This window comes from Salvelinus namaycush, chromosome 6, assembly GCF_016432855.1.
Source record: "Salvelinus namaycush isolate Seneca chromosome 6, SaNama_1.0, whole genome shotgun sequence".
Taxonomy (NCBI): Eukaryota; Metazoa; Chordata; class Actinopteri; order Salmoniformes; family Salmonidae; genus Salvelinus; species Salvelinus namaycush.
Window position 1 is genome coordinate 38,133,692 of NC_052312.1, and position 21,439 is coordinate 38,155,130.

Here is a 21,439-nt window from a genome sequence, read left to right on the forward strand (position 1 = left end):
TTGGATTTCAATTTGTTGTCCCCTGTGACTATTTTGTTGATACTGTTCTTACTTTGCCCTTTCAATATCTGTGGGCTCTTTTGGTAATTCAGTTGGCTAATTAAGATTTTGGTATTAGGTTGATATTAACATGACTATGTGTTTCTGAAAGGAATATTTGTCCTCTCAAAAAAAGAGTAGTTAATGTAAAAGAGTAGTTAATTAGGTTGAGGAACCTAATCTTTGTTATTCAACCAAGGTTAATAATCTAAAATAGTATTTGTAGATTATAGTAAACCTTGGGCACCGGAATAATATTTGGAAGACTATTCAGGCTTCTGCTTGAAATTGTGAGCATTCACAGAAGTAATGTCAAGCTTCACTGGTATTAGTCCGAATCTAAAGAGGTCAAATAGGCTATTTGTCAGCGCAATAGCGTGTAATTCCAACACTAGGGTCTTGCTTAACCGGTGCTTCATTCCTATTGGACAGTGGCTGGTGGACACTAAGTGCTGAAGAATCTTTTGTTCAAACACAAGAAGCGCGCTGGAAGTCAGTCCCGGCATTGCGCAGTGGATATGGATGTGGACGCCTCGTGCGCTCTGATCTTTGGCGCGGAGAGGCTGCACTCAGCGGCGCGCAAGGTGGCCAAATGAATCACCGCTCTCCCGGCTCCTCCAGCGTGCAATGGCTTAACAGGAGAGACATGAGTGTCCGAACGGAGGACAACTTCAGCTTGTGCCAAAGGGCCCTTCAGATCGTCACGGAGCTCTGTCTAGCGGGGCATGTAGATGGGGAGAAATGCTCGGCTATATTTCCCTTGGAGAGCAACATACAAGGTAAAGGGAGCGCAGGTAAATAGGTCAAAAGCAACGTTTTCTTCCTCTCCCTCTCCTTAAAGCTTGCATCCCTCTATTGTGTCATGGTTTGGTTTCTCTGGCGTCAACCTGCTGCACGAGGTTGTGTGAGAATGATGAGTTGAAACAGTAAAATGCGTGTTAAGTTAAACTTCAGCTGACTCAACTTTCCCCTTGAAGCGCTGCAATATAATCATATAAAATGCGCGACTAAGTATAGAACTAGAATAACTTCTAGGGGAAAACATGTTTAAAATGATTAATAATCCTGGAGAGGTTGTGCCTCATGTCGCTTTGAGCTACGCTCAACAGGTGAAACATCTGTGTCTGCAAAGGGAAAAGACTGCACCTGTTGCAGCATCCGTGTATGCTCGTTTTCCCATGTCATTGTGCTTGGTTCTGGCGTGTGCAATCTGATGGTGTGATAGGCTGATTGTGTGTGACCGATAGCTTGTTGAAAGAGGAGATGTGTTCTCAGTGATCTTGCATTCATTCACTCCACCATGCGCCAACTGACCGGCATGTCTGAAATGAGTCATACTGTTGGCTTACAGTTCATGTTCTAAACATAGATCCCCTTCTGTCAAATAAACCCATTTATTTGCTTGATAATGTCTCTCTCATTGATTTGGCGAAAGTTATATTGTAGCCTACTCATCAGTGCCTTTTTCATTTTATAGTAAGGCTTGGATAAGCTGTTGAAACAGTTCTACATTCTACATTTGGTTTTTGTTGTAGAATTTACCAGAAATAATAAGCTATATCGTAACAACATGTCATTATTCCCTCTGGGTTGATGTGAGTTGCTGTAAACTGTAGCAGTGTTGTTTCTGATGCAATAATGTCTCTGGTTTTGAGTAAAAGCCTAACAGAGGGAAATTCAATCAGTCTGTCAGTCAATCAATCAATCTGCTGGATTGCATGTATTGCAGTAGATTGTTGCTCTTCTAAACTAAATGGAGTTAAATCCGTGATAATTACAACACAGTTACACAATGTATTATATTACTTGAAGAAGTGGTAACTGCCTAGGCCTACCAGCTTGTGTAATTTCCATAACTACACTTACATTTGCAAACAAATTCAAATGAATTGTAAATCTCAGCAGTCTAGCATACCTGTTAAAGTTATTAGCCTGAAAAAGAAATACATGGTTTTAGTGTCACATCATATAAAGTGGACTGATTGTTGCCTATAGATCTGGATCCTTGTTTTCATGTAGGCTTGGGCTTTGAGATGGTGAACCACAAAGCATAAGTGTCCTCGTGAGAGTGAATGAGCAACAGGAGAGAGAATAACACGGAGACAGAACACAGCAAAGAACATGACATCATGCAGTGCAATATCAGTGAGAAAGAACATATCTCCTGCATATTGCAATCCACACACAGGCGTATACTGTCCTACTTTAATTATCAGAAACCATACAATTGTGTAACATGCACACAATGGAATGCATAATGCATTTTGTAATAGCCTGTGGTAAATCTTGGTTTGTGTATGAAGCCTTGAACCATTATATATAGTTGCAGAAGAAGGGATTGTGGTTTCTGAAAGTTGATTTGTCAACTTAATCAAATATGGCCATGAAGAGCTATTTGTCTTTCCTTCCCATGTGAATGTCTTGGAATGAAGCTGTATGACTTTCTAACTTCCTCTGATCTTTACCAAACGAGGGCATTTGCAGCCTCCTCTTTTACAGCTTGCTTTCTCTCTTCTCTTTTTTCTCTTCCATGTTTGTCTGTCACGCTCCGTCCATCGCTTGCCCGTCCTCTCTCTCCCTCTGTCTCTCTTTCTATCTGTCACTGTTGATCTCTGTGGTCGCTCGTAGACATCTCTATCAGTCTCCTTGCTGTTGTCGTGGGTTTCTGTGGACTCGCCCTGTTGGTAGTCTCTCTCTTTGTCTTTTGGAAGCTGTGCTGGCCCATCTGGAGGAGCAAGGCCCTCTCGTCCCACGTCAACAATGGCCCCCGTGTCGGGATCCCCGAGGCCCCTCCGCCGGCCCCCCTGCCCGTCACACCCCTCCACAAGGTGGCACCAATGGAGGAGGAGATGAAGCCTGTGTCAGTGGTGAAGGTGAACGGGCGTTGCAGCTCCGTGAAGCTGCTAGAGGCGGCCATGAAGATCAGCCAGACATCCCCGGACATCCCTGCTGAGGTGCAGACGGCTCTCAGGGAGAGGTTGGGCCAGCAGGCCAAGATTCAGAGGCAGACCACTGACCCCACCTCGTCCTCCAGGTAACATTATTGGACCTCTCCCAGAGTAGTGTCCCTGTCACTTTCCTGTCTCTAGGTCTTAACATTCTGTTGGTGTACATTTTTGGTTGCACTGGGTCCAAGGATTTCTGTGTTATGTTATGTCATATGCATGCACAGAGCTGTGCACACCTATAGTGAAGGCAGTGGAGGCTGCTCAGGGGAGGACGGCTCATAATAATGGCTGGAACTGAGCAAATTTAATGGCATCAAACACATGCAAACCATATGTTTGATATATTTGATGCCATTCCACTTATCCCGCTCCAGCCATTACCACGAACCCGTCCTCCCCAATTAAGGTGCCACCAACCTCCTGTGAGTGTAGGTTATGTACATGATGCTTTCAAGCAAGTGACAGGTGACATCAAGTGGTAAATGATGACACTTGAACTGTACACATCAAGTATAGCCATGACAAATGTCAATAAGACAGTTCAGGAGAATTTGTGACGAATGACCTTAAAATGGCACAACACGTGCCAGTAGATGACCTGAAGGAACATCTCCCATGGTGCTCATCAACGGGGCGACAGCACGCCCCCTTGCTCCTCACACACACAAAAACCCTGTAATCACCCCAGACCACGTCTTGTGTTGGGCGGGCGTGAGTCACGCTGCCATGGCAACAGCGGTAAGCGACCCCGGTAATGAAACAATCTTCTCTTTGTTTTCGGGGACTGTGTTTAAACGAGCGCGTCTGTAATTAGCGCCGCCGCAGGTTGAGAACTGACGTGCTGCGAGGCGCTCGTCCTACTGAGACTCACTGAGCAGCTGCACTCCATCTTCTGCAGGAAGCCATTATTGACACTTGCTTTAGTTTGTCATTAGGAACGTTGATGCAATTTATCGAGCCTGGCACTTTTCTTGAATTACACACTGACGAAGGGGGCAGACAGAGCTAATTAAATAGTCTCTCTCATCACTTTTAGGGTTGAATCTCCCTCAGATGCTTTTGCAAGCTTTTCATCTCGGGGAAAAAATAACATAAGGAAAGATTCAAAGAAGGGGAGGACTTGTTGTACAGTGGCATGCGAAAGTATTCACCCCCATTGGCATTTTTCCCATTTTGTTGCCTTACAACCTGGAATTAAAATGTATTTTTTGGGGAAATGGAATCATTTGATGTACACAGCATGCCTACCACTTTGAAGATGCAACATATTTTGTATTGTGAAGCAAACAAGAAATAACACAAAAAAACAGAAAACTTGAGCGTGCATAACTATTCACCCCGCAAAGTCAATACTTTGTTGAGACACCTTTTGCAGAAATTACAGCTGCAAGTCTCTTGGGGTATGTCTCTGTAAGCTTGGCACATCTAGCCACTGGGATTTTTGCCCATTTTTCAAGGCAAAACTGCTCCAGCTCCTTCAAGACGGATGGGTTCCGCTGGTGTACAGCAATCTTTAAGTCATACCACAGATTCTCAATTGGATTCAGGTCTGGGCTTTGGCTAGGCCATTCCAAGACATTTAAATGTTTCCCCTTAAACCACTCGAGTGTTTCTTTAGCAGTATGCTTAGGGTCATTGTCCTGCTGGAAGGTGAACCGCCGTCCCAGTCTCAAATCTCTGGAAGACTGAAACAGGTTTCCCTCAAGATTTTCCCTGTATTTAGCGCCATCCATCATTCCTTCAATTCTGACCAGTTTCCCAGTCCCTGCTGATGAAAAACATCCCCACAGCATGATGCTGCCACCACCATGCTTCACTGTGGGGATGGTGTTCTCACGGTGATGAGAGCTATTGGGTTTGTGCCAGACATAGCAATTTCCTTGATGGCCAAAAAGCGACATTTTATTCTCATCTGACCAGTGTACCTTCTTCTATATGTTTGGGGAGTCTCCCACATGCCTTTTGGCGAACACTAAATGTATTTGCTTATTTTTTTCTTTAAGCGATGGCTTTTTTCTGGCCACTCTTCCGTAAGCCCAGCTCTGTGGAGTGTACGGCTTAAAGTGGTCCTATGGACAGATACTCCAATCTCCGCTGTGGTGCTTTGCAGCTCCTCCAGGGTTATCTTTGGTCTCTTTGTTGCCTCTCTGATTAATGCCCTCCTTGCCTGGTCCATAAGTTTTGGTGGGCGGCCCTCTCTTGGCAGGTTTGTTGTAGTGCCATATTCTTTCCATTTTTAATAATGGATTTAATGGTGCTCCGTGGGATGTTCAAAGTTTCGGATATTTTTTATAACCCAACCCTGATCTGTACTTCTCCACAACTTGATCCTCAACTTGGTCCCCTCAACTTGGTCTTCATGGTGCCGCTTTCTTGGTGGTGCCCCTTGCTTAGTGGTGTTGCAGATTCTGGGGCCTTTCAGAACAGGTGTATATATACTGAGGTCATGTGACAGATCATGTGACACTTAGATTGCACACAGCTGGACTTTATTTAACTAATTATGTGACTTCTGAAGGTAATTGGTTGCGCCAGATCTTATTTAGGGGCTTCATAGCAAAGAGGGTGAATACATATGCACACACCACTTTTCAGTTTTTTATTTTTTATCATTTTTTGAAACAAGTAATTTTTTTATTTCACTTCACAAATGTGTACTATTTTGTGTATGTCCATTACATGAAATCCAAATAAAAATCCACTTAAATTACAGGTTGTAATGCAACAAAATAGGAAAAACGCCAAGGGGGATGAATACTTTTGCAAGGCACTGTATATGATTGAAAAGTATGATCAGTAGAGTTGATGGCAGGTCTATCATCATGTTACTGTTTATCTCTTGAAAGTATGTTTCCCAGTGCTCTCAGAGTAAGACACTTAAAAACATTTTACTGCAGTGGGCTAAATCGGGGACACACAGAGTGTTTTTTGGTAGTCTTATACAAATCTACTTTGAAACAAAAGTGTACACCTCACACACATGGTTATAGGCTTTAAAACTTCTTCTGGCTGCAAGCCCGAGGCCGCCCACAATATGACAACAGCCAGCTCAAGTGCAGGGCGCAAAATTCAAAATATATATTTTTTAAATATTTAACTTTCACACATTAACAAGTCCAATACAGCAAATGAAAGGTACACATCTTGTGAATCCAGCCAACATGTCCGATTTTTAAAATGTTTTACAGCGAAAACAGCACGTATATTTATGTTAGCTCACCACCAAATACAAAAAAGGACAGACATTTTTCACAGCACAGGTAGCATGCACAAAGCCAACCTAACTAACCAAGAACCAACCAAACTAACCAAGAAACAACTTCATCAGATGACAGTCTTATAACATGTTATACAATAAATCTATGTTTTGTTCGAAAAATGTGCATATTTCAGGTATAAATCATAGTTTACATTGCAGCTACAATCAGAAATTGCACCGAAAGCAGCCATAATAATTACAGACACCAACGTCAAATACCTAATTACTCATCATAAAACATTTCTGAAAAATACATAGTGTACAGCAAATGACAGACAGGCATCTTGTGATTCCAGCCAATATTTCCGATTTATTAAGTGTTTTACAGCGAAAACACAATATAGCGTTATATTAGCTTACCACAATAGCCAGAAACACAAGCCATTTCCCAGCAGTAAAAGTTAGCGATCGTGACAAACCAGTAAAAGATATATAATTTTTGACTAACCTTGATATTCTTCATCAGATGACAGTCCTATAACATCAGGTTATACATATACTTATGTTTTGTTCGAAAATGTGCATATTTAGAGCTGAAATCAGTGGTTATACATTGTGCTATCGTAGCTACTTTTTCCCACAACGTCCGGATATTTTTCTGACACTTTTTCTGACACACATATTCTGACCAAATAGCTATTCATAAACATAACTAAAAAATACATGTTGTATAGGAAATGATAGATCCATTAGTTCTTAATGAAATCGCCGTGTTAGAATTCTAAAAATAACTTCATTACAACATACAGCTTCGGTATAGCTAGAGTACCCAAAAGCTGGGCGCCGACAACTAGTTCACATGTACGACAGATATATGAAATAGCATCATAAAATGTTTCCTACTTTTGCTGATCTTTCATCAGAATGTTGGACAAGAGGTCCTTTGTCAAGAACAATCGTTGTTTGGATTTAGAACGGCCTCTTTCCCTCTCGATTTAGCAAGCACACTAGCCAAGTGGCACGAATCTCTCCATGTCAACAAATGGAAGAGAACGGAACACGGCAAAACTCCCGAAAAAATTTCAATAATCTGATTAAACTATATTGAAAAAACATACTTTACGATGATATGGTCACATGTATCAAATAAAATCAAAGCCGGAGATATTAGTCGTCCATAACGGCAGCTTATCAGAAGGCAAATCCAGGTTCCTTCTCGCGCCTTCCTGAAAACAGGAAATGGGTGACACGTCATTCCAAGAGCTGTTATTCCACTTCAGACCAAGATAAACACCCCATTTCTTCTCTCACCGCCTCTTGACATCCAGGGGAAGGTGTATGACGTGCATGTATACTAATACGTATCATGCCCATTTATAGGCAGGACCTAGAAGAGAGCATAGTTTTCAGACTTTCCACTTCCTGGTCAGGAAGTTTGTGCCAAATGAGTTCTGTTTTACTCACAGATATAATTCAAACGGTTTTAGAAACTAGAGAGTGTTTTCTATCCAATAGTAATAATAATATGCATATTGTACGAGCAAGAATTGAGTACGAGGCCGTTTGAAATGGGCACCTTTTATCTGGCTACTCAATACTGCCCCTGCAGCCCAAACAGGTTAAAAAAATAAGACACCTGTACCATGTCAGATATAGAGTTGAAATGTATACAATTTGGAGTTTGCATCCCAATATTACACTTAATATATACATCGTTGAAGACTGAAATATTACAAAACTGTTTGACATAGAAACACCAGATTTTCAGCTGTTTTTTTTATAATGTTTATTAATTAGGAAATTAGGAAAAATAGTAATAACATTCCACCCATGAGGCCAATAGGTCGTTTGACTGCAGGAAAGGGCTACGAATATCTAAATATATCAGTTCGGCTGAATCTGAAGCACAAATTTTCAATACAAATCATCACAATCACAACACAAGTAAGGACTGCATCTATAGTACACCCAAGTAATTAGGAATAATTTGATGATGATACACTGCATGAAGCATCCATTTTAGGAGACGTGGACAACGTATTAATGCGAGACGAGGTGGGAGGAGACGCTTGGTATCACTCTGGCCTTCAGGGCAAAACTATGAGGATTTGCAACCATGTGACTTGCAGAGCGGGTGATTACCATGGAGAAGAGCAACAGATACATTCTTTTAACATCGATCCTCTCCGACAGCTACATCAGTATTCACTGCTCATGCATTGTGCAGACACACTCTAAACAAAGGCAAGGGCAAAGTCAGAGAGAGAGAGAGAGTCTTGTACAGAATGTACTAGTCTACTCTAATTGTGATTTTCAGACATACCTCCACCAATCTCTGATTAAATGCTACAGAGCAGTATATATCAGTACATCACACCATCATATGTTACATCCATGCACAGCGACAGGTGGTATGAGATTGGAGATTTGTCATGCTGTTTTATTAGTGTACAACATTCTTCCCTGTGAGAGATTAAGATTTTTACATTTTCATTGGTTCCTTTTTTACGGGCGGAAACAGAGATCTCTGACACATGCGAGAAGTACCATATTTTTGGGGGCTCCCGAGTGGTGCAGCGGTCTAAGGCACTCTATCTCAGTGCTAGAGGCACCACTACAGACCCTGTTTCGATTCCAGGCTGTATCACAACTGGCCATGATTGGGAGTCCTATAGGGCGTTGTCCGGGTTAGGGTTTGGCTGGGGTAGGCCTTGATTGTAAATAAGAATGTGTTCTTAACTGTCTTATCCAGAGCAACTTAAAGTAGTGAACGGATACATTCTTGTACTTTTTCCTCATACTAGTCCCCCTTGGGAATCAAACCCACAACCCTGGCATTGCAAGCACCATGCTCTACCAACTGAGCCACACAGGCTCAATGTGAGTATTGAGACTGAGAGCCCATCCCTGATCCTATAAGATTGAGAAAGTGGAGGATAGAAAATTGGTTATCTTATGGAAGAAAATAATGAATGTGGCTCTGGAGAAGAAGTGTATGTAGGGAGAGGTAGAGAAAGAGTGAATGTCTTTACTGGAGTTGGGATGGCAGGCCTGCTAAAAACTGATTCTGTGTCAGGGCTGACACAACAGAGAGGAATCTGTGGGCAAATGTGGATGAAATCCGCCAGCCTGCTCCATTATCAACTCTTCCAGTGTATGATGTTCATCCTCTTGGATGCCGTACGGTGAATGTTCTAACAACTGTAGGAATCATGGGAGGTTGTAAATTGATGTCCCTTGTCTGATATAATAGGACTCCCAAAGTATCCTTCACAAAGAACATGGTGTCTTATTATGTCCCAGAAAATATGTTAGAACATGCAAGCACCTCTTCATATGAGGTTTGAATACAATGTGATGTTTTTTTCATATCCCATATGTGTTGTGTTTCCCAGATTTGTATAATTTGTACCAATACTGACCGTGTCGGATTAATGTGATCTTCTTATTTGCGTCAGTAGGGGGGGGGCAGGGGTTATCAGTTGCTAGGTGACAACCAGGAGAAGTACAGAACAGTGGTTTGCTCAAAGTATGTAAGTCATTATCAGTACATGGAACTGGGCTCAAGGTATCCCAGGTAATGTTATTTTCCAAAAGAAGTCCTGTGAAAAACAACTCACTCAGTCACGTAGCTTCTGAGCTTCGTAAGAGTTCAATCAGAAAGTAACTCCATCACTTTAAACCCAAAGCCAGTAACATCTTTCTCGTTAATGCTGAGAGAATAGCTTAACAACATGTGTCAAGTGTCAAGTGTCAAGTGTCAAAAGTGTCAAAACAAATCACAACAAAAATGTTCCTATCAACAGTCATGCTAGAACTACAAGAAGAAACAAGGAATTGTAAAAACACTTCTGAAGAATAGTAAACTAGTATCATCAACATGAAAAATAATTGCAGCCGCACACACAACCATGCATCTTTTGTCTTATGGATGCTGTTGGTTTCCAACATTTCAATAAGAGTAAGATTTAATAACTTCTCTCTCCTGAATCACTAGCTATGTTTCCTTTAACTGTTTCCTTAGATTTTTTTGTCTACATTTAGAAAGTTTGCATAGAAAATAGAGGAGACAGTTGCCTGCTACGGTGCGTTTCCATTGAAATGTTTTGTGTCTATAAAACAGCTGGACTTAATGACATCGCCCCCCCGCCCCCCCTCCCAGAATGATGAATAAAATTGAAGTGGTTGAAGTGTTCACATTATCCATATAGGACAATTGGTGACAGCTTGTATGTCGTCCCACCTATCTGTTTCATGTCTCAGGTAGGCCGCAAAAGCCAGCATGAATAGAATGCAAGAAATTACTAATATTTGCCGTATTCTCATTTGCCAATGTATCGCCGAGGTCCATGCCATGGTGAAATTTGCGCTCATGTAGATAATTGGATGGTGATACTTCCATCCAGCCTACCAGAAAAACAAGGCGACGCAATTCAGGAATTCTTGAAAGTCAGAACAATCCTTGTCCTGCAAAGAAACATGATTTGAATAGTTGAAAAGGTAGATTTAGCAGTATGCATTTACAATGAAATGTGGAGTTTTATAGTTCTGTGATGACATCACGTGACGCACATACCTTCAAAATAATTGAGCAAATCATCATTTATTAGAAAAACACAGTTTCCATTATCATTTGTCGCAATAAAGTTAAAAGACAAATCCACCCTGTCAAACAGATCAAAATGTTGTCGATATTTAGCACATTTCCATAGCTGTCGTTTCCATTACACGTCTCAATGGTGTTGTTTTTTTGCCACATTGCTTTTGTCTAATAACCCTGGGTCAATGGAAACCTGCCGATTGAAAGGTACCAGGAACCATAGATGACTGATGTCCTTTTTCAACAGGCACAATTCATTCCGCCGCCATCTGCCTCGCCAGATGAACGTGACGAGTGTGGACTTCAGCATGGATACGCTCCCCATCCGCCAGTCGTCCACTGTAAGCATCGGCCGCATCAAGCCCGAGCTCTACAAGCAGAAGTCTGTGGACTCCGAGGACGGGACCCACGAGCCGGTGGAGACGTGCGGTAAGCTGAGCTTCTCCCTGCTCTACGACTACGAGGAACAGGCGCTGGTGGTCACGATCCTCAAGGCCCTGGAACTGCCGGCCAAAGACTTCACTGGCACCTCCGACCCTTACGTCAAGATCTACCTGCTGCCAGAGAGACAGAAGAAGTTCCAGACGCGTGTCCATCGCAAGACGCTCAACCCCACGTTCGACGAGGCCTTCTGCTTCCCCGTGGAGTACGACCAGCTGTGCAACCGCAAACTGCACTTCAGTGTCTACGACTTTGACCGCTTCACCAGCCACGACATGATCGGCGAGGTGGTGGTGGACAACCTCTTCGAGCTCTCCGACCTCTCGAGGGAGGCAGTGGTGTGGAAGGACATTCACGCTGCGACCACGGTGAGTGGGCTGGGCCTCAGCTAGTTGAGATAGGTGTTGTACATGGAGGATATCAGTATGTGTGGAGATCATTGGATCAGTGATCTCAACAACTGATCGCTCTGTAAGTCATAACTGTTAGTCGCTCTAGAAAATGACTCAATGATGGTGGAGTAGATTTCAGGGTGGAACTGTGGTCAGTCTGCCATAGTTAACATTTGCATAATTTCTGATGGGGTCGTGCACTGCACATGATCTGACTTATTTAGGGAAACACATGACAATGATCTCTCCATTTTCAAGTCTCTGTGCATTATTTGATTGGATGAGGTTTTAAGTCCTGGAATCATCAGCACTGTATTACATGACTGGTAAGTTGCATGTGTTGTATAGCCCCATTGCCAGGAGCAGTGAATTTAGAATCCAAGCACCCACACAACACCTCCGAAAACTGAAGTACACACTGTAGACCTAAATATAGCCATGGGCACAATTCTCCTTTGTTCCTCACCTTTATCCCTTCACTGACATACTTGGGTATGATAGTGCAGTTTTATCTGAGCCCACACACTTCTTACTCCTCGGTAGCGTTATCAGTTTGTTTACTCAACAGCTTCTGTTTATGAATATTATTGTGTGTTTCGGTGGCATTTATTGTGTCTGATGGTCATGGAGATGGATTAATGGTTAATGAATCAGTTGATCTCTGAACGGTGTACTGTGGAAAACAGAACAAGAATGGAACAACTTGAAATGCAGGTTTAGTTGGGTTTAAAGACTGGGTTCTTAGCCATTGGAGGGGGACAGACTGGGTATTAATGCAGTTAGCCCATGTCAACAGCCATGGTGTTAACTTCAACGTGTAGTTTGTCTCCAGGAAGTTTATACTGTTTGTGTTACATAATGTTTACTGTGTGCTGTGAGGAAATTACACGTTCAAAAGCTTGAGCATCTATACAGATATCAAGTTTACTGCTACTTTGACTGTGGTTGATAGTGTTGAACATGAGAGCTACAATTGAGCTCGGCTATTGAATATAATGTGAGACTTCTTTCAAGATTGCCGACAGGATAGAAGAAAAATTAAGCAATTATTGTAAATATTCAAGGATCTATTTTGTCACCCTACATTGTTGTTAATGGTTAGACATATATTTTGTCTGGTATTCGGTCGTTATTTATGTCTATCGTGGGATCATTTTATCTCACCTTCCTGCATAGATTTTGTTTATACTGTCTCTGGCCAATTACATTGCCTGAATTGCCGTCCAACAGAGGGGAATGAGGATAAGGATGTTTGAATGGATAATGACTCATAGCAAATGCAGTTTGCCATACATTTTATTTTGACAGTGTTTCATTCCACCTTTTTTAATTTACATTAATGAGAGTCCTTTTAAAAGTGTCATCCTTTATGGAATGTATTTGGCGATGATCATTTATGGTGACTTTACTCATCACTGTCTGACAACAATGAATTGATTATTCTTGAGAGAAACTTGTTTTCCTGATGTTACAGACCTCTATCATGTGCTCTGGTGTACCAAAGTAGTGTGCACTTTGTTACCTCCTTCCTTGAATTCTCTAAAAAACGAGTATGCAACTACATATGAACAGAAAAAACACAAGAAATTCAGAGGTTAGCCTAATTCGAAAAACCCTCTGTGTATTTACACTTCAAGCAATTTTCTATTTAATGTGGAAGCAAAATTGCATGAAAGTAATTTGCCACAACAAATGACATTAAATTCAGCTGAAGATTAGTATGTATTGTATTTCAGAACCTCATTTCCCTGGGCTAGATTGATGTCTTTTTATGCATGTGACCTTTTGTGTCAATAGCATGGGTAGAAAACAGGCAGGGAAATGGGAGGGGTGTCAATGCCTAAAACTACCTGTGACCTGCCTATGAGGGTCACGGTTTGATGAGACGTTGAGTTTTTCCCGCCTTGCAGCTGTTTGTGTGGGTGTCCATGCTGAGATTGACAGTAGGGGACACAAAGGCAGTTGGACCCCACAATGGTTAGGTGGGTGGGGGTGGTGCTTTGGAACACACCATGGATGGAGGGCTGGGGGGGTATTGACGCTCTATTATGATGTGCAGAACATCTGCTGAATGGCCAGAGGAGCTGGGTTTGGGAAGTCCTATTGGCTGTATGTGAGAGCTTCTAGGACTGGGAAGACATCCTCTGTTTCACATGTTACATTGTTATTGTGAAACTCCTGCATGTCAATACATTGATGATACTGGAAGACTTTGCGCAAACGTATCTCAAGTAAGGATTCTGTCCATGGAGAGCAACTCTTATGCCACCCTTATTCTAAGTGTATTTTTATATGGTGACATTAAGACAGTTATTTGGCTGTCCCCATAGGATAACCCTTTGAAGAACCCTTTTTGGTACCAGGTAGAACCCTTTTTGTTCCAGGTGGAACCCTACTGGGTTATATGTAGAACCCTTTCCCCGGAGAGTTTTACATGGAACCCAAAAGAGTTTTACCTAGAACCAAATAGGGTTCAACCAGGAACCAATAAGGGTTGTCCTATGGGGACAGCCAAAGAACCCTTTTGGAACCCTTTTTTGTAAGAGTGTATGTAAACACACTAAACACACATCTGTGCACTAGTGAGATGCCTCCCAGTCAGTCCTCCTGTGTTCACTGGTTGGCCAATCAAATCTTATCTCTGGAGTGCCAACTTAGGGGACTTTTTTTTAACTCCGATTAGGTATCAGTACAAGCACACCACGTCAGTACATCTTCTCTTTCAAGTCAGACCATCTGATGCTCTTTGCTCAGACTACAGTAGTGCTCCAGTCTAAACTGATCCATAAACACATTGTATTGAGGTGATTCCTCACGACACTAGAACCAAAAAAAAACATTACTTTGGGGATTTTCACGAAATGTAATCCATAGAATTGGTCCTTTGGAGGAAGAATTGTTGACATATTTGACATTTGTATCAGGTTGTTAGCTAGCTAGCTAATGAGGTAACATACCTGAACAAGGTGTTAACAGCCGTGAGTAGTTTAAGAATGGCCCACAACATGGGGCCCTTTCATCTGCCCAGGTGTTGCCAATGCATGCCAGATCATTCAATGTAGCACCGGTAATATGGGTCAAAACCTTTGAACGGTTTGGGCTAGACACAAACCGTTTTCGCAGTAGTAACGGTTCAACCAACACGGTCACAAATATCTAGGGCACTCGGAAACACTGGAACAACGAAGCCTAATCATTAACAACAATTATTATCTGTCTGATTTTTTTCTAGGCACATCGGTGCTCCCAAATTAAAATTAGCACAGCAAAATATTTAGAAGTGTTAGCGCTTTAAAACCCTGAATGTGACCAATCACAGTCCTCATTGTACTAATATTGTTGTACATCCTGCGAAATCACTAGCCGAAGGCGACCATTTTGAATACACATTCACTCTGCTGGTAATGCTTACAGATTGGATTTGTTCTAGTTTCGTGATGAATCACCCGTTGTAAGAAAATCTATGTTCTCTCTCAGTTTTGTGGACACCTCTGGGTGTTCATACTTTGTCTAAACCAATTTGAGCTAATTGCTTTCCTTAAAGAGTTATTCTACAGCAACAGTGCCCTTTCCTTGATGCAGTGTTCTCCTCGTCTTTCTCCAGGAGAGTGTGGATCTGGGGGAGATCATGTACTCTCTATGCTACCTGCCCACAGCAGGACGGATGACACTGACCGTCATCAAGTGCCGGAACCTCAAAGCCATGGACATCACTGGCTCCTCAGGTAACAACCACAACAACAATACAAAACTCGCAGCCATTTAGGCTGGGCTTTAAAACATGATGGTTCTCTGAATAACAATGAGGGACGACTGTAAAGCTCTGAAGGAGCAAGCAACGAATCAGAAGGCATAGTTACGTGAGGCAACATGCTGTGCCTTAGATAAGAGTAGGCAGGGAGATACTTCTTTCATGTGTTGTCATTGTTTGTGGTGAAATTGTAGTAGAAGATACATTTGACATACCTTGTCAAAAAAAAGATCACTGAATTTAGCCAAACTCAATAATTGAATGTTGCCATCAGTAGCTGTGCATGGATAAAATCCCTGAGCAAGCCAAGCCAGTAAAAAAGCCATATTACAACCTATGTTGTGATAATTGCATTGTTTTCTCTATAACCCATTCATTCATACACCACCATGATATACAAGAAGGCCGTGACAACAGTCACACAGTGGCGGAAAAAATTCAACTACACATATGTTAGTTTCATCATAAAACCGGAGAGCAACATCTGTCCGGTGAAGTCCACAAAGCAAATATTCAAACAGTTATATCACCTACAGCATGATCAAGCAATTTAATGTTTTCAACAGTTGTGAAACAACTACTGATTTAGAACCACGGAGTTACTGCAAGTCAGCACAAAGACAACGGGAGCACTGCCTCCGATATTCCAGCAGAATTTCAACTGAAACATTTAAACATCATCCAATAAACAAGGCTATACAGTGGGGCAAAAAAGTATTTAGTCAGCCACCAATTGTGCAAGTTCTCCCACTTAAAAAGATGAGAGAGGCCTGTAATTTTCATCATAGGTACACTTCAACTATGACAGACAAAATGAGAAAAAGAAATCCAGAAAATCACATTGTAGGATTTTTAATGAATTTTTAATGAATTTATTTGCAAATTATGGTGGAAAATAAGTATTTGGTCACCTACAAACAAGCAAGATTTCTGGCTCTCACAGACCTGTAACTTCTTCTTTAAGAGGCTCCTCTGTCCTCCACTCGTTACCTGTATTAATGGCACCTGTTTGAACTTGTTATCAGTATAAAAGACACCTGTCCACAACCTCAACAGTCACACTCCAAACTCCACTATGGCCAAGACCAAAGAGCTGTCAAAGGACACCAGAAACAAAATTGTAGACCTGCACCCGGCTGGGAAGACTGAATCTGCAATAGCTAAGCAGCTTTGTTTGAAGAAATCAACTGTGGGAGCAATTATTAGGAAATGGAAGACATACAAGACCACTGATAATCTCCCTCGATCTGGGGCTCCACGCAAGATCTCACCCCGTGGGGTCAAAATGATCACAAGAACGGTGAGCAAAAATCCCAGAACCACACGGGGGGACCTAGTGAATGACCTGCAGAGAGCTGGGACCAAAGTAACAAAGCCTACCATCAGTAACACACTACGCCGCCAGGGACTCAAATCCTGCAGTGCCAGACGTGTCCCCCTGCTTAAGCCAGTACATGTCCAGGCCCGTCTGAAGTTTGCTAGAGAGCATTTGGAGGATCCAGAAGAAGATTGGGAGAATGTCATATGGTCAGATGAAACCAAAATAGAACTTTTTGGTAAAAACTCAACTCGTCGTGTTTGGAGGACAAAGAATGCTGAGTTGCATCCAAAGAACACCATACCTACTGTGAAGCATGGGGGTGGAAACATCATGCTTTGGGGCTGTTTTTCTGCAAAGGGACCAGGACGACTGATCCATGTAAAGGAAAGAATGAATGGGGCCATGTATCGTGAGATTTTGAGTGAAAACCTCCTTCCATCAGCAAGGGCATTGAAGATGAAACGTGGCTGGGTCTTTCAGCATGACAATGATCCCAAACACACCGCCCGGGCAACGAAGGAGTGGCTTCGTAAGAAGCATTTCAAGGTCCTGGAGTGGCCTAGCCAGTCTCCAGATCTCAACCCCATAGAAAATCTTTGGAGGGAGTTGAAAGTCCGTGTTGCCCAGCAACAGCCCCAAAACATCACTGCCCTAGAGAAGATCTGCATGGAGGAATGGGCCAAAATACCAGCAACAGTGTGTGAAAACCTTGTGAAGACTTACAGAAAACGTTTGACCTCTGTCATTGCCAAGAAAGGGTATATAACAAAGTATTGAGAAACTTTTGTTATTGACCAAATACTTATTTTCCACCATAATTTGCAAATAAATTCATTAAAAATCATACAATGTGATTTTCTGGATTTTTTCCCCTCATTTTGTCTGTCATAGTTGAAGTGTACCTATGATGAAAATTACAGGCCTCTCTCATCTTTTTAAGTGGGAGAACTTGCACAATTGGTGGCTGACTAAATACCTTTTTGCCCCACTGTATATGCTTAGTTTAATATTAGTTTAATATACTGAAAACAAAGTTAAAGATACCAAAAACAATTTAGTCCAATCAATGTTTCTAAATATCATGCGACAGTCCATGGTATGTATTTCTGTCTGTGTGTGTGTGTGTACGTGCATGTGCGCGCAAGTTAAACAAAACATTTAGACTCACCCTACTTGTAGACTAGTTGAACGCCAATTAGGGTTGATTGGCAGGAACCCGGTTACCGAGATTTACCGCCCAAGGCTGGAACATTTATTCTCAGGATGGAACATTTGAAAAACACAGAGAAAATATGCAACCCTAACTCCAATGCCATCCTCCTCTCTTTCATGTTGGCAAAATGGTCTATGGCTCTGTCATAAAGTACACTTTTAATTTTTGTTGTCATAGGCTACCTAACTAAAATGCTTGCTAGCCTAACTTCCTAGCATTGGCAACAATGAACCAGCTAAGTTAGCTAGCTAGTTAACCTGAGCCTACTAGGCTACATATTGAACTTCAATAGTCTCAGGTCAGTGGCACAACATATTAATTTATAGTTAGATCAAAATCGCCTTCATATTCAGTGGCCTGTACAGAGTCCAAATCCCCATCTCTCCCAACATGTTATAGTCTTTTGGTCCAGACAGCATCAGAAACATGGGCTACACATACTGAGACAGAGAGGTGCTGTTCTCCTATCTCGGATGATTTCTCCAGTGAGATTCAGCTACTTGCGAATTGACGGAAAATTATGAAAACACAGAGAGAAACGAAAGATAAATGATTTATATACAGTATATATTTTTTTATTGGTCAAATATTTGGGGAAGCCTGGCTTCCCTTGGCATCCATGAATACACCCCACTGGTTGCCATTACCTGCAATCTACACGACTGACTTCATGGAGATGCTATTTGTGGCACACAGATCCCTATGTAAAGGTTTCCCTGCTCTGTGACGGACGGAGACTGAAGAAGCGGAAAACCACCACCAAGAAAAGCACACTGAACCCAGTGTACAACGAGGCCATCATCTTTGACATCCCCCCAGAGAACGTGGAACAGGTCAGCCTGTCCATCATGGTGATGGACTATGACCGGTGAGTGAAGCCATACAACACAACACCCACAATTCAACACATATGGTGGTCATAAGCATGCTTGTACAGTACACACGTACACTGAGTATATAAAACATTAACAACACCTGGTCTTTCCATCACACAGACTGACAAGGTGAATCCAGGTGAAAGCTATGATCTCTTATTGATGTCACTTGTTAAATCCACTTCAATCAGTGTAGATGAAGGGGAGGAGACATGTTAAAGAAGGATTGTTAAGCCTTGAGACAACTGAGACATGGATATGTGCCATTTAGAGGGTGAAAAGGCAAGGCAAAAGATTTAAGTGCATTTGAACAGGGTATGGTAGTAGGTGCCAGGCGCACCGGTTTGTGTTAAGAACTGCAATGCTGCTGGGTTTTTCACACTCAACAGTTTCTTGTGTGTATCAAGAATGGTCCACCACCCAAAGGACATCCAGCCAACTTGACACAACTGTGAGAAACATTGGAGTGAACATGGGCCAGCATGCGTGTGGAACGCTTTTGACACTTTGTAGAGTCCTTGCCCTGACGAATTGAGGCTGTTCTGAGTGCAAAAGAGGGGGAGGGGGGTTGCAACTCAATATTAAGAAGGTGTTCTTAATGTTTGGTATACTCAGTGTATATAGTCAACAAACAAGTACTATTTTTTTTACATTTGCATCAAAGGAGGAAGGTGGAATGAGTAAGGTTCTAACTTTGAGTTGAACTTGAACTGAGGTGTACTTCATCAACAGAACTTTTCACTCAAAACCTGCAAGCGTCGCTACACAATATAATCATGACCACTTACCAGAATGCTCAGGAGCCACATAATTCACTGTAATTACCAAACCTAGTTTAGAATTATTTCATCAAACTAGCACTCAGCTTTTAGGAGGCACATCTTTATTTGTGCACTCAAGATATTGTGTGTGTGTGTGTGTGTGTGTGTGTGTGTGTGTGTGTGTGTGTGTGTGTGTGTGTGTGTGTGTGTGTGTGTGTGTGTGTGTGTGTGTGTGTGTGTGTGTGTGTGTGTGTGTGTGTGTGTGTGTGCGTAATGTCCACAGGGTGGGCCACAACGAGGTGATAGGTGTGTGTCGGACGGGGCCAGATGCTGAGGGCCTGGGGAGGTACCACTGGAACGAGATGCTGGCCTACCCACGCAAGCCCATTACGCACTGGCATGCCCTGGGAGAGGTAGAGGACTGTTCGTTTTTTTCCTTCAAAGTAAGAGGAGGTGCAATTCAATTGCAGGACTTTCCAGAGCTCCCACAATGCTTCGCTGCATCACTCTGGTTTTCTGAGAGAGCAGATAAAGCTAGAGGTTTTGCAGCCAATCATAGAGCTTGGGGAAATAACCCTGTCAATTTCAACAGAGATGTGTAATAGTGCAGCATGACAAAGACGCAAGGATGTTGTCTGTACTAGAACAAAGACCAATTTGATTCTAGAAACTTAAGGGCTAGTTTGAACTAGATGCATTTAAAGTAATTGGAGAGTTGGTGCCTTGATATCCACACAGGATGGTTGGATGGGGGCACTAGCTCAATTTTTACGGTGTGTTCTCATAACTGGGGACCACATATTATAGTGGTGGGCCATCCATTTTCATTGCTCTTCAGGAGTAGTAGAGAATGGAAGTTTTAATAGCACAATCTATAAACAATCTATGAACACAAGACGATATCCTTGAAAAATGCATGAATCATTCCAATCTTTATTTTCCGGAGAAATCCTTATTGACAGACGAGTAGTTGAATTTTGACCCATCGGTTGCATAGGGGAAAGACTTCACCTTGTGGTTGTGCATTCAACAAAGAGCCTTGTCATTCTATTTCGCTTGAACAAAGAAACAAGAATTGGAGGAATACTCGGGCCTTTAACATGGCGTTCCTCTAAATCTAAAATACCTGTAGGATAAAAATCTATTGTTAATGCTTTCTTGAATCCGGGTACTTTAGAAAATGTATATTTAAACACAAAGCAATAGCATCTTTGGAGACCTAGCCAACTCTTGTTGAACTAACCCTTGTTAATTGTCTGTTTTGTCCACAGTGGCCAGGAAGAGCGACAAGCTTTGAGAGCCAGGGGTCCTGTCCTTCCCCCAAACCTCCACAAACTCCATAGGAAATGCGAATGGAACCATATGACCTGATAGCAGATTAACTAGATGTGTAAAGCTGTAGTAACCACAATTCTGTCACTTAAAGACAGAAATGTCCAGTGCCAATGTCCGACTCATCCAGATGACAGCATTATACACTACCGTTCAAAAGTTTGGAGTCACTTAGAAATGTCCTTGTTTTTTAAAGAAAAGCAACATTTTTGTCCATTCAAATAACATCAAATTGATCAGAAATACAGTGTAGACATTGTTAATGTGGTAAATTACTATTGTAGCTGGAAACGGCTGATTTTTAATGGAAGATCTACATAGGCGTACAGAGGCCCATTATCAGCAACCATCACTCCTGTGTTCCAATGACACGTTGTGTTAGCTAATCCAAGTTTATCATTTTAAAAGGCTTCATTAAATAGTGCCCACAAAACACCAGTCTCAACGTCAACAGTGAAGAGGTGACTCCGGGATGCTGGCCTTCTAGGCAGAGTTCCTCTGTGTTCTTTTGCCCATCTTAATGTTTTATTTTTATTGGCCAGTCTGAGATATGGCTTTTTCTTAGCA

General features: G+C 42.1%; 1 protein-coding gene across 1 annotated transcript; it reads left to right on the forward strand.

Annotated features, from left to right (window-relative positions):
- Positions 1-685: 685 nt before the first annotated feature.
- Positions 686-20,883, forward strand: LOC120049375 (synaptotagmin-10-like). Its single transcript, XM_038995641.1, has 7 exons — positions 686-833; positions 2,668-3,073; positions 11,034-11,595; positions 15,224-15,344; positions 18,601-18,772; positions 19,824-19,953; positions 20,812-20,883. The coding sequence occupies exons 1-7, from the start codon at positions 686-688 to the stop codon at positions 20,881-20,883; spliced, it is 1,611 nt and encodes a 536-aa protein (XP_038851569.1).
- Positions 20,884-21,439: the final 556 nt, after the last annotated feature.

Excerpts from the sequence above, each read along its gene's own strand:
- LOC120049375 (XM_038995641.1), top strand. The coding sequence starts at position 686 with ATGAGTGTCCGAACGGAGGACAACTTCAGCTTGTGCCAAAGGGCCCTT. Across the intron at positions 3,074-11,033 it reads GACCCCACCTCGTCCTCCAG|GCACAATTCATTCCGCCGCC; the intron begins GTAACATTATTG and ends CTTTTTCAACAG. Across the intron at positions 11,596-15,223 it reads ACATTCACGCTGCGACCACG|GAGAGTGTGGATCTGGGGGA; the intron begins GTGAGTGGGCTG and ends GTCTTTCTCCAG.